The sequence below is a fragment of the Hippopotamus amphibius genome, chromosome 12 (genome assembly GCF_030028045.1).
Source record: "Hippopotamus amphibius kiboko isolate mHipAmp2 chromosome 12, mHipAmp2.hap2, whole genome shotgun sequence".
Taxonomy (NCBI): domain Eukaryota; kingdom Metazoa; phylum Chordata; class Mammalia; order Artiodactyla; family Hippopotamidae; genus Hippopotamus; species Hippopotamus amphibius.
Window position 1 is genome coordinate 663,423 of NC_080197.1, and position 11,373 is coordinate 674,795.

An 11,373-nucleotide genomic window follows, 5' to 3' on the forward strand; every position below is an offset into this window, starting at 1 on the left:
GCCCGTGCTGCCCGTGCGCTCCCAGTGCAGGCGCTGTGGGGGAGCCTCGGGGCCCCGGCAGGAGCTGTGCTGCTTGCCCAGAGCTTGTGTCCAGGGCGCTTCTGACCACAGGCTGGCCCGTTGGATCGTGGGCTGTGGTCAGGCTGCTTGGGAAACAGCAGGGCCAGAGGTGCCCACGGCTGGGCCGGGAGCCCAGGCCACGCTCGGTCCTGCTGGGCGAGTCTCCCGGACGTCCCTTCATCCTGCCCACCTTCCCCGGGCATCCGCGGCCCAGCCGTGGACTGGGCGGCTCTCTCTGCGGGTGCTGGCTCACGCCCCCGCCCCCCACCCCTGGCCGGGCCCCGGCGGCGCAGACTAGGGTGCGGCCAAGCTCCGCCGGGCCTCCTGCTCGCCTGTCCCTGTCGATGGCTGGCTTCACTTGGGGACTTCTCCCTGGGGAGGGTGGCAGTCAGGGGAGGAGAGGCTGGGCCTCGCTTTCTCCCCCCCGACCCTCCTGAACTCGCCCCGGCCCTGTGTAAGGGCCTTCTCACTCGGAGGGTGGGCTGGCGCGGGCTCCTTCCCTGGGGGCAGGCGGCCGGAGCCCCGTCCTCCATTTGCTTCTGTCCTTGACCGGTGAGGTGAGGGCGGGCCTCTCTCGACACCTGCAGGGCTGTCAGCATTCAGGCACCTGGAGTTGGGCAGGTCCGGGGTGACTGGGGGGCTGCGTGCCTGTGGGCTTTGGGATGTGATGACTGCGCAGGTCCAGACGACCACCCGTGGCCTCCTCCAGGGTGACCTTCCTCCAGGGTGACCGTCCCCGGTCTGAGCAGTGAGAGCCGGGGATGGCTCCTTCTGGCGGCTCTGTCCTTGCCCGCAGGTGCATGGGGCCAAGTTCCAGGGGCCCTGGTATGCACAGGACAGCAGGTCCAGCAAGGGTGGCGCCAGCAGTCCCGGCTTGGGGTGGGGCCCTTGCCTCGTGGTCTCCCTGGACCAGCTGGTGGTCTCCTTCGGGAAGGAGGAAAGGGGAGGGTCGTTTGCACAGCAGCCCCTGTAGCCTGACTCCGGTGTACCTCAGCTCCAGCCCCCGTCTCGGCCTCATGCCAGGCACAGCAGTTACAGGCTGGGGCCAGCATCCTGAGTGAGCCCACGCCCTGGTTCCTGGGCTCGCGGCGACACAGGGTGTGCAGGGTCTCTGGCGGGGGGCGGTGGGGGGCAAACCCCTCAGTGGGCTTCGCGCCTCGGGCCCGGGAACTAGCACAGGTGGTCTCCGCTGTCCGGGGGTGGGGCGGGGGCACCAACCTGGACTGCAGTGTCCGGACTGGGGGGACCGGGCTCCGGGCTGGTTCCCATCCCCGGCCAGTCATCTCTGCGCCGTCTCACGACGTGTCTCGGCTGTGGGTCCCTCTCGGGCCGATGGAGGCGGCCGAGCCGAAGCGTCTGTGGTGGGGCCGGCGCTGGCTGGGGGATTAACTGGCAGCAGTGGCTTCCCAGTGACAGCACAGGCCCTGCCGGGCACGCGTGCGGGCCGGTCCCAGGCCCCAGGGCGGCGCAGAGGCCACTCCAGGTCTGGGGCCCCCGAGTGTGGTGGCGTGAGTGGGTTGACAGTTCACGGGGGCCTCGCTCTGCTCCCGGGTGGGAGGGTGGTGAACCTGTCTGCGGGAGGAAGTGAGTGGCCTCCTGACCCTGGGCCTGACCTGACTCCGAGCACAGGGACCGCCCCGTCTCCTGCCTGCCACCTGGAGAGTAATAGCACTGACAGGCGCGGGTGTCAGACCTGCCTCCATGGTTACCAAGAGGCGGGGGCAGGGAGGCCCAAAGACCCTCGCAGGGCTGTGGCTGGACAGCCGTGGTCGCCCCTCCCTGAAGCCTCAGGCCGGGGCTCGGCCGGCACCCGTCGCATCCCTCCGGAAGCGAGGCCGTTCTGTTCCCCGACTGTGCCCTGGTGGGGGTGGAGCCTGTGCCGCCCTGGGTGGAGGGGTGGGCAGACCCTGCCCTCCGTGCTGAACTGCTCCGCCGGGCGGCTCCCCAGGGTTCGGCCGAGGGGCCCAGAGGTCAGCTGCAGACCTCACTCTCCTGACCCAGGGCAGTTGTCGGGGTGGAGGGGCAGGCGCGGTAACTGCTGGAGTGGCCGGGGGGCCCTCAGGAGGTGCCCAGGGAAGAGCTGTCGCCGCCCAGGGCTTTTGGAGAGGGAGGCCTGGCCGGACAGTGTGCCAAGGGCTCAGGCGTCTCTTGGTGGCCGCTGAGAGAGATTTCAGAGTCCATGACCACTCCCGGGCCAGGCCGAGCACCGAGCAGGCCCCGGGGAGCCTGTGGTGCAGCGGACCGCCCACCAACATCTCTGCTCACCGCGGCGACCCGCCCCGGCCCGTGCTCCTCCCCGCGGCCACCCGCCAGCAGCCAGCAGGCGCGCGTGTTCTTTGCAGAGTGACCTCTCTTGCTGTCTTTCTGTGTGTCTGTCCGTCTGTCGGTTCTCGCGGGAGCAGTCAGAAGGTCAGTTTGAAAGCCCGTGTCTTCTCCAGCCCCCGAGGCGTGGCTGCCAAGGGCAGGGGGTCCCCGCAGGCCCCGACCGTCCGGCGGTCGCCCAGCGCCGACCAGAGCCTGGAGGACAGTCCGAGCAAGGTGCCCAAGAGCTGGAGCTTCGGGGAGCGCGGCCGCGCGCGACAGGCCTTCCGGGCCAGGGGCACCGCTTCCCGGCAGAACTCGGAAGGTGGGTCGGGCCGCCCTTGAGCGGGGGTTTGCTGCCGTGGGCCTCCATGGGGGGGGTCACACGTGTGTGTCCTCTTGCGTCGGGCTGTGCTCCCCGAGCTCCTTGTGTTCCAGGCTTGTCCACGGAGCTAGTGACGGCGTCCCTGCTTTTACAGCTGACGTTCCCCGAGCACTGTGTGTGGACGTATTGCATTCTGTCCATCCGTCTGGGCGCAGGGAGGCCCCCTTACACCCTCGTGGTGGCTGCTCCCCGAGGAGCACAGGGGAGGCGGGCAGGCTGGGAAAGCAGGACGGGGGTGGGTCTGGAGCGCGTGTGCCCGGCGGAGGCCCCCGCTGCTGCGTGCGCGCTGCGGGGCTGCAGCCCTAGGCCTCCTTTGTCCTGGGGGCCGCCTGTCCCCTCACGGGCTGTGTCCTTCCACCCAGAAGCAAGTCTCCCGGGGGAGGATGTCGTGGATGACAACAAAAGCTGCAACTGCGAGTTTGTGACGGAGGATCTGACCCCGGGCCTCAAAGTCAGCATCCGGGCTGTATGGTGAGGACCCGGCGGCCTCCCACGCAGAGCCGCCCGCAGACACGGGGCCTCGGGGGCTGGTGTGAGAGCACGTGCTCCCGTGGGATGCCTCGCGGCAGCTCGCGAGGCACTTGCTGTCACGCCCGTCGCCTGCGTCCGGGTGCCGGTTGCCCAAGGCTGTTAGTGGACGGCCGGGAGCTGCTGCCGCACGGGGTTCCCAGTGGACGAGGGTCCTCTGCACAGCCAGGCCCAAGGGTGGCCAGGGTGCAAGGTGGGTGGGTGGCTGGCGCAGGTAACAGGGCCACGTCGTCCGGCGGACTTTCTCGGAGATGCTAGAAAGGCCACAGGGAGGGGGACGTTGTGGGGCTGCCGTCGGTGGTCTCGGCCCAGGGCTCACAGCCCCCTGCCCGCCCCCTCCAGTGTCATGCGGTTCCTGGTGTCCAAGCGGAAATTCAAGGAGAGCCTGCGGCCCTACGACGTGATGGACGTGATCGAGCAGTACTCGGCCGGCCACCTGGACATGTTGTCTCGCATCAAAAACCTGCAGTCCAGGCAAGAGTGCCTCCCCCTCTGCCCGGCCCCAGGGGCGTGGAGCCGTGTCCTCTGGGCCAAAGCCGGGCGCGGGCCGGGGCTGGGTGCCGTGCAGGCCACGCGCTCCCGCCACAGTGGGGGCGGCAGACGCGGCTGCGGGCACCGTGGCCAGCCCGGCTTGCTGCCACGTCTGGGCCCTTCCTTGCCGGCCCGACGCCGGCCCCGTGTGGGCTTTCTGCTGTGTCCTCGTGTGGTCTGTCTGTTTTTAACCTTTCTGTTGTCTCTCTCTCCTCTCCTGCCTGTTCCGTGACAGGCAAGCAGGGGTGTGTGTGTGTGCTCACACACGAGTGTGCAAGGCACGTGTGTGCTTGCACGTGTGCACGCCTTGGGGGGGTGTGTGTGTGTCCGTGTCTGTGTACAGCTGCATGCACGTGCATGTGTGTGGGTGCTCGCGGATCTGTGTCATGTGCCCACGTGTGTCGTGTGCCCGTGTGAGCTGGGGGAGAGTGTTGTGTTGAGAGGTGAAGGTGCAGCTTTCCGTGGGCCCGGCAGGCAGCAGCTAGGCCACGTGACACCTCTTCCTCCAGGACAGAAGGACCGGTCCTCCCCGTTCTACGGCTGGAGCGGGCGGTGGGGCGGACGCGTGCCTGGCGTGGCCGGGGCAGGGCCCGTGCACTCACTGGCTCGCTCACTGCAGGGCTCCGCTGGCCGTGCCTGCACAGAGACGCAGCGAGGGCCCACGACTCGCATGCACACGCCCACAGCCCCTCCCACATGCTCACGTGTGCTGGCATGCGTGTGTACGTGTGTAACCACGTGTTGCATGTACACACACGACCGTGTGTGTGCCCGTAGGCCCGCGGCATCCACACACAAGCGAGGGTGCACAGACGTGTGTCTGTGGTGCCTTTGAGGAGCCCCGTGGCTGGCGGGCGTGTCCCCCGGGGTGGCCCCGCCCTCCTGCCGGCCGGCCCCTTCCAGCCGGGGCGCTTCCAGCGAGGCTTCTGCCAGTTCTGCACCCCGAAGCCCGGGCTCTGGCCGTGGAGATCCGGGCGGTCGGGGCGGCCCTGGGGGTCAGCCCAGCTCCCGGCTGCGCGGCGGGTGGCGTCCACCTCTTCCTGCTCGGGATCGGGGCGGGGGGGGGGCCCTCTGGACCTCCAGCTGCTCCCGTTGGGTGGGGTGAGTGGGCTCAGGCTGGGAGGCCGACCCCTCAGCGTCGTCCTCGAGCACTGAGTAGACGTGTGCGTTCGGGCGCACGTGCGTGCAGCTGTGCGTGTGTAAGTCATGTGTGAGAGCGTGCTGTGTATACACGGGTGTGTGTGCCAGTGTGGGCAGGCGTGCGGCCCTGCGCCGTGTGTGTGAGCGTGCACGCGTGTCCACGTGTGCGGGCAGCTGTGAGCACACGTGTGCGCGTGAGAGGCCGCCCCGGGCCTCGCCGGCCTGCCCGCCTCCACCTCTCACGGCCGCTGTGTGTGTTCACCAGGCTCTTCTGTCCTAGGTGGCCCTCTCTCCCCCCCTTTCTGTCTGGAAAACAGCGGCAACAGCCGACCCCGCAGGAGCTGGATGTCTGTCGCTGGCGGGCAGGGCCTTCGTGTCCTTCCCGGGACCGTGGCGCTGTGCTGCCGGCCGCCAGGTGTCCCGAGTGTGTGCACACGCGCCCGGCCCCACCCGGTGCCCGCGTGAACGCGCGCGGGCCCGGGGGCGCGGCGTGCCTGCGTCCCGTGCGCGTGAAGGGTCACCCCTTCAGTGTCTGCGCGTTTCCAGCGCGTCCCTTCGCGCTGCTCCACGCTGCCTTTCCCGGTGTCTCTTTTCTTGTTTACCCGCCAGGATAGATATGATTGTGGGCCCCCCACCCCCTTCAACTCCCCGGCACAAGAAGTTCCCCAGCAAAGGACCCACGGCCCCTGCGAGAGAGGCACCCCAGTACTCACCTAGGTCAGGACGCCGAGCCCCCGCCTGTCTCTGTGGAATGGCCAGCCCCGCCGCTCCAGCCACATGACGGCGGTGCCCGCCCTGCTCGACGGGACGCGGGGGCTGCTCCTCTGTCCCTGAGCGCGTGACGTCCTCCGCGGGCCCCGCGGGGCTGGGTTGAGTGCCCCTGAGCTGCTCCTCTTGGCGGGGTCCTGGGGAGGCTGTCCCGGGGGCTCCTTTCCACTGACCGCTGGGGGTGGGGGCTCCCCGGGCGCAAGCAGAGGGCGGCCCCCCAAGAATCGGATGCGTTTAGAGGTGGGGCCCTGCCCCAGCACCGACTCAGACCCCTCACGCCTGCCGCTGGGCTGCCGTGTGGACTGCGCAGGCCCTCCCCTTGCGTTTAGACGCGCGAAGCGTGACTAGGAACGTGCCTGGCAGGCTGGCGCCCAGCCCCGAGCCGGGCTCCCGGGGGGCCCCCAGAGCTTTGGTGGCTCTACCTCCAGTTGTCACCATAGTCAGAGGGACTGAAGAAGGAGGTGAGGGCCGCGAGGCAGCCGGAGGGGGTCGCTGGGGGAGGACTCGGGCGTCGGAGCCTCCCCGCTCCCCAGTAGGTCTGGGAGAGCAGAGCCCAGGGCAGGGATGTGGCGTGAGGGCAGACCACCCTGGCCGTGCTGGCAGAGGTCCCGGGTGTCCCGGAGGGCGGCAGGGATGCTGGCAGCCGGCCAGTGGAGCGACTGGGGGCGTCTGAGCCCCGCAGGCCAGGGTTTCTGTGCGTGAGGCCAGAGGTCAGCGTGCCGGGCATCTCGGCCTGGCAGCCCTCCCACGAGAGAGCAGGTTCTGGGGCAGCAGGCCTGACCCGGGGCAGTGTTGCTGACCCGCTCTGCCCGTGTCCCCCCGCCCCGAGGAAGCTGCGCCCCGAGACGGAAGCCTGCCCTCCAGGCGCCGATGCGGGGCGCAGCGGCTGGGCACTTAGAGCTCCCCAGACCTCCCAGACCACCGCAGCCAGAGGACGTGCAGACTCCCACGGCGAAGGGGCCAGGAGGACACACCGGGCACGTGGGGCTAAGCCTGGCTCCCCAGCCTGGGGCCCGGGGGGTGGGGCGCAGGCCCCGCGGGACACCCGCCAGCGGCAGCTCCAGGCCGCCTGGGCTGAGGCTCCCGGGGAGCAGCCAGGCGGGCGGCCCGTCATGTGGCAGGGGTGAAGGCGCTGAGTGCCCGTGCCTGGACTGTGTGGCCCCCCCGGAACACCGGAGACCCCTCCTCCCGCTCCGTCCCCAGCGGCGTCTGCTTGGAGCCCGAGGGCGCCCCGTCCCCGCCCCCCTGCGCCCCCCGCATGAGTCCAGCATGGTGCCCGCGGAGCATGAGGGGCTGCCCGTGGCTGACGCGAGCCTGCTCCCCTCCTGCTTCCCGCGACGGAAAGGACAGACCCCCCCTGAGCCCCGGCAGGCGGGCAGGGCGGCCGAGCGGGCCGGCAGCTCCCGGGGCGCTGCGTGGCGGGTGGGAGCGGGCGGCCCTCCCCAGCCCGGAGTGGCGGGGCTGCGTGGCTGTGCCCGGGGGTGGTCCCGCCCGGCCGCACCCTGGCCCGTGCGTTTGCCCGGCGTCCACGTGGCTGCACGTCTCGGGCTCGGAGCGCCTGGCGGCCCCGCTGCCACTCCCGAGCTCCTCGGTGGCCTTTCCTGTTCAGCACGGGGCTCGGGGTCGCCGCCCGGGTCGAGCCGAAGCCCCCCTCTCCGAAGGAGGCCTCCTCCCCCCGGTTGGCATTCGTGACCGATGGCCTTGTTTGAGGTCAGCTCGGCTGCGTTCTGCAGCCCCCACACGTGTGCACACACACAGGCACACACGCGGGTGCACGCACGCACACGCACAGTAAGCACACGCGTGCTCTCTGGCCGCAGCGGCTCTGGCCACTCCTCCTCTGGGTGTGTGGGCGGGTCCTGTGTTGGTCCGTGTCCCCTCCCCCGTCTGGCGCATGGAGCGTGGTTGTGCCCCTGCTTCTGTGGTTCCCGCTGCAGACGTTCACCTCCGTCCCCTCCAGACCCGGGTGGGCAGGGGCCTCAGGGGCACATTATCCAGGAGCAGAGCTCGGGCGGGGGCAGGGCAGTGGGGGGGCAGGGGAGCCGAGGGGGCACGGCCCCCGCTCCCTGCTCTTTCCTCCTTGCTAATGTGCTGGCCCCGCGGGAACGCAATAGTCGGGGGACAGGCCCCAAGGGCGGCCGAGAGCAGGACGAGGACCAGGCGCACGGCGTCCTCTGTCCTGGGTCCTCGCTGCCCCTGGTCAGCTCTGGGCTCACCCTGGAGCCTGGATCTGGGGGCCTGGCCTGGCCCAGGAGGAGCGGGCCGCGGCCCTGCCGCTCCCCCCCAAACTCACGCTGGGGGCGGGGTCTCTTCCCGGCAGAGTGGACCAGATCGTGGGCCGGGGCCCGGCGATAGCGGACAAAGACCGGGGCAAGGGCCCGGCCGAGGCGGAGCTGCCCGAGGACCCGAGCATGATGGGACGGCTGGGGAAGGTGGAGAAGCAGGTGGGAGAGGCTGGGGCCCCAGTCTCAGTGTGGACCCTGTGGGTGGGTGCTCGAGCTCCTGGGGGCGCTGAGGGCAGCTGTCTGGACCCCAGGCACCCCGTGTGCGCCCCCCGGCCTAGGGCACTGCCCTGCTGCCGGCCAGCACCCGCACACCCAGGGCCTGGGCACTGGTTCCCTCCCTGTCCCCTTGCCTGGGCGGGGGCTGCCGTGGGGCCTGCAGGGTCGCTCTCTGTCCCACCTGCCCCGCCCCGTCCCCCTGCCCAGCTCCCCTCTGCTCTCTCCCGGGAGCGCGTCCTCTCTCGAGCCACGCACGAGACCCTGCACGCAGGGTCTGCTTCTGGGAGCCGAGGAAAGGAGTGGCTGCTTCCTTCTCTCTGTAGAGTTTCCTGTAAGGGGTGAACCCACAGTGGACACAGGGTGGCCCAGAGAAGCCCATGCTCTGAAGCCCTGAGGCCACCCACTGGCGGGGGAGTTAGAGGCTGAGCTGCTGGGGGCCTGTCCTCCGTTGGCTCTGCACCTCTGTGGGAAACACCCAGGGTCCCCCTGTCTGGTGAGCAGCCCAGCCGCCCCCATGTCCAGGTAGCATTCTGGGCAACCCCTCCCGGGAGCAGCCCAGGCCCCCTACTTCCGGGGAGCATCCCATCCCCTCCCCAACCCGGGGAGCATCCCAGCTACCCCCCCAGAGCAGCCCCTCCTGCCCCCCGACCCGGGCAGCGTTGCAGCGTGGCCCAGCAGCCCCTCCTGCAGGTCCTGTCCATGGAGAAGAAGCTGGACTTCCTGGTGAACATCTACATGCAGCGCACGGGTGTCCCCCCGACAGAGACCGAGGCCTACTTTGGGGCCAAGGAGCCGGAGCCGGCGCCGCCGTACCACAGCCCTGAGGACAGCCGGGACCACGGCGGCAGGAACGGCTGCATCGTCAAGCTCATCCGCTCCAGCAGCGCCATGGGCCAGAAGAACTTCTCGGCGCCCCCGGCCGGACCGGCCGCCCAGTGCCCGCCCTCCACCTCATGGCAGCAGCAGTGCCACCCACGCCAGGGCCACGGCACGTCGCCCGTGGGGGACCACGGCTCGCTCGTGCGCATCCCACCACCACCCGCCCACGAGCGGTCCCTGTCCGCCTACGCTGGGGGCCCCCGGGCCAGCACGGAGTTCCTGAGGCCGGAGGATGCGCCGGCCTGCAGGCCCCACGAGGGCGGCCTGCGGGACAGCGACACGTCCATCTCCATCCCGTCCGTGGATCACGAGGAGCTGGAGCGCTCCTTCAGCGGCTTCAGCATCTCCCAGTCCAAGGAGAACCTGGACGCCCTCAACAGCTGCTACGCGGCAGTCGCGCCCTGTGCCAAAGTCAGGCCCTATATTGCTGAGGGCGAGTCGGACACGGACTCGGACCTCTGCACCCCGTGTGGGCCCCCGCCGCGCTCCGCCACGGGCGAGGGCCCCTTCGGGGACATGGGCTGGGCCGGGCCCCGGAAGTGAGGCTGCCTGCCGGCCTCCCCCTGACTCCTGGCCTCGGTCTCTACGCGGACCCTCCAGGACCCTTTTCTTAGAGTCACGAGGTGGGGGTGCCCGTGTGGGGCCGTGGGCAGGCGCGGCCCTCGGTCGCTCGCCCTGAAGGTCGGCAGCAGTCCTTTTCCAGCAGGGGGCAGCCAGGCTGGCCGTGCCCGCGCTGCAGACCGTTGGCCCGGCTGTGACAGAGGCTGGCGTCAAGGCTGAGGACGGGGCCCCGGCAGCCAGGGGGAGGCGTGAGCCAGGAGCAGGGCCGGGTGAGGGTGGCAGCGAGGGGCAGGCCTGTCTGGGGAGGATCAGAGGCCGTGAGGCCTGGTGGGGGGGCTGCCCGGGGGGGTGTGGCTTGTGTTGCCCCCGTTCCTGTCCCGCCCTGTCTGTCCAGAGCACCTGCCCGGAGCTGCTGGGCAGTGTCACCCTGCCCTGGCCTCCGGGTGTCCTGTGATGGGAGCCGGCCCAGGTGCAGGACACGGGCCTGGAGGGGGCGCTGCGGTGAGGCGCGAGACCCCCGCCAGCGCAGAGGGACCCTCAGACCTCCTGATACTGGCTCTTGGGAGGGGCCGGCTCCACAGTCTGCTGGGTGGGGGTCCTTGGGGGCTCCCTTCCAGATCTGGACGATGGGGCGCGTGCCCCCACGTCCTCTCCCCGCTGCCCTGGCTGGGTGCCGGTCACCAGGCTGTGGCCAGCCCTGCGGGGAGGGCTGCCGGGAGGCTGGGCTCCTGCTGTGGGCTCCTGAGCTGGGCTGGCTGTGCTGAGCAGATGTGCACGCTGTCCTCTGGGGACCCTGCCTCGCCTGTCCCCCGACAAGACCCCGGGCGGGACAGTGCCACAGCCATCGGGAAGATCCTCCAGTAGAGCACCCCCTCCATCCAGAGACGAAGGCAGCTCTGTCTTACAGGTTGTCTCTCCTGTCCCCGCGGAGCTGACCATCCCCCCACCCGCGCTCCTGCACTGACCAGCCCCTTGGCTGTGGCCTCTTGGTGTCTTGGGAGTTGGAGACGTCCACCTCCACCCCGGGCCCTGGGAGGCAGGGGCCCCCATCCTTCCTGTCCTGGGCATCTGGGCTTGAGGGGCGGCGGCTTTGAGCTGGGAGCCCAACCCCGAGGGGCAGCGTGGACCCTGCCCCGGGCCCCCTTTTGTCAGTGCGCGGGGGTGTCTTGCGTTTGGGGTGAGAGGACAGCCAGCCCGGGCACCTAACACCCTCCGAGGCAGCGACCTTCCTGTGCACCAGGGCTGGGCCCGCTACGCCCACCGCCGGCCACTTCCCCGAGACACTGGGCCTGGGGAGAGCCTTGCTGTCTCCTCAGGACGCTCAGGTCCATCCTGGTCCATGAGGGAATCCGCTTGGCCTCTGGGAGGGACTTCGAAATCAGTATCTGGGGGTCACGTGCCCCTGGCTGTCAGCGTCCTGGCACCCTGAGATCTCTGGGGAGCAGCATCTGCTGTAGCCTCTGTGTGCGGCCCCTGCCCTCGCCAGGACGCCTGGGGTCCCACCGTGCACACCTCTCTGCTGGGGCTGCTGGCCAGGCAGCCGGGGGACGGGCTGGGCCCAGGGCAAGGGGACCCAGGCTCAGAGTCGGACAGCGTGGTCTGTGCCCAGGGCCGTGGCCCAAGGATACTCCTCTCTTCCTGCCTCCTGGGGTTGCACATGGAAGCTTCTGTGTGGCGCCGCTGGTCCCCTCTGCCCGGTGTGTCTGCTCTGTGCCCTCT

The 11,373-nt window shown here is 70.3% G+C and overlaps 1 protein-coding gene across 5 annotated transcripts in view; it reads left to right on the forward strand.

The window, feature by feature from the left end:
- KCNQ2 (potassium voltage-gated channel subfamily Q member 2) overlaps positions 1-9,636 on the forward strand; it is a 47,055-nt gene extending 37,419 nt beyond the window's left edge. For 3 of the 5 annotated variants that reach the window (XM_057702158.1, XM_057702159.1, XM_057702160.1), the window contains 5 exons: positions 2,463-2,686; positions 3,109-3,217; positions 3,617-3,748; positions 8,034-8,157; positions 8,905-9,636. In XM_057702158.1, the coding sequence (XP_057558141.1) occupies positions 2,463-2,686; positions 3,109-3,217; positions 3,617-3,748; positions 8,034-8,157; positions 8,905-9,636 (1,321 nt within the window). Of the gene's footprint in view, positions 1-2,462; positions 2,687-3,108; positions 3,218-3,616; positions 3,749-5,554; positions 5,663-8,033; positions 8,158-8,904 lie in introns of all 5 variants that reach the window. The other 2 variants (XM_057702157.1, XM_057702162.1) reach the window with 2 other exon arrangements.
- Positions 9,637-11,373: the final 1,737 nt, after the last annotated feature.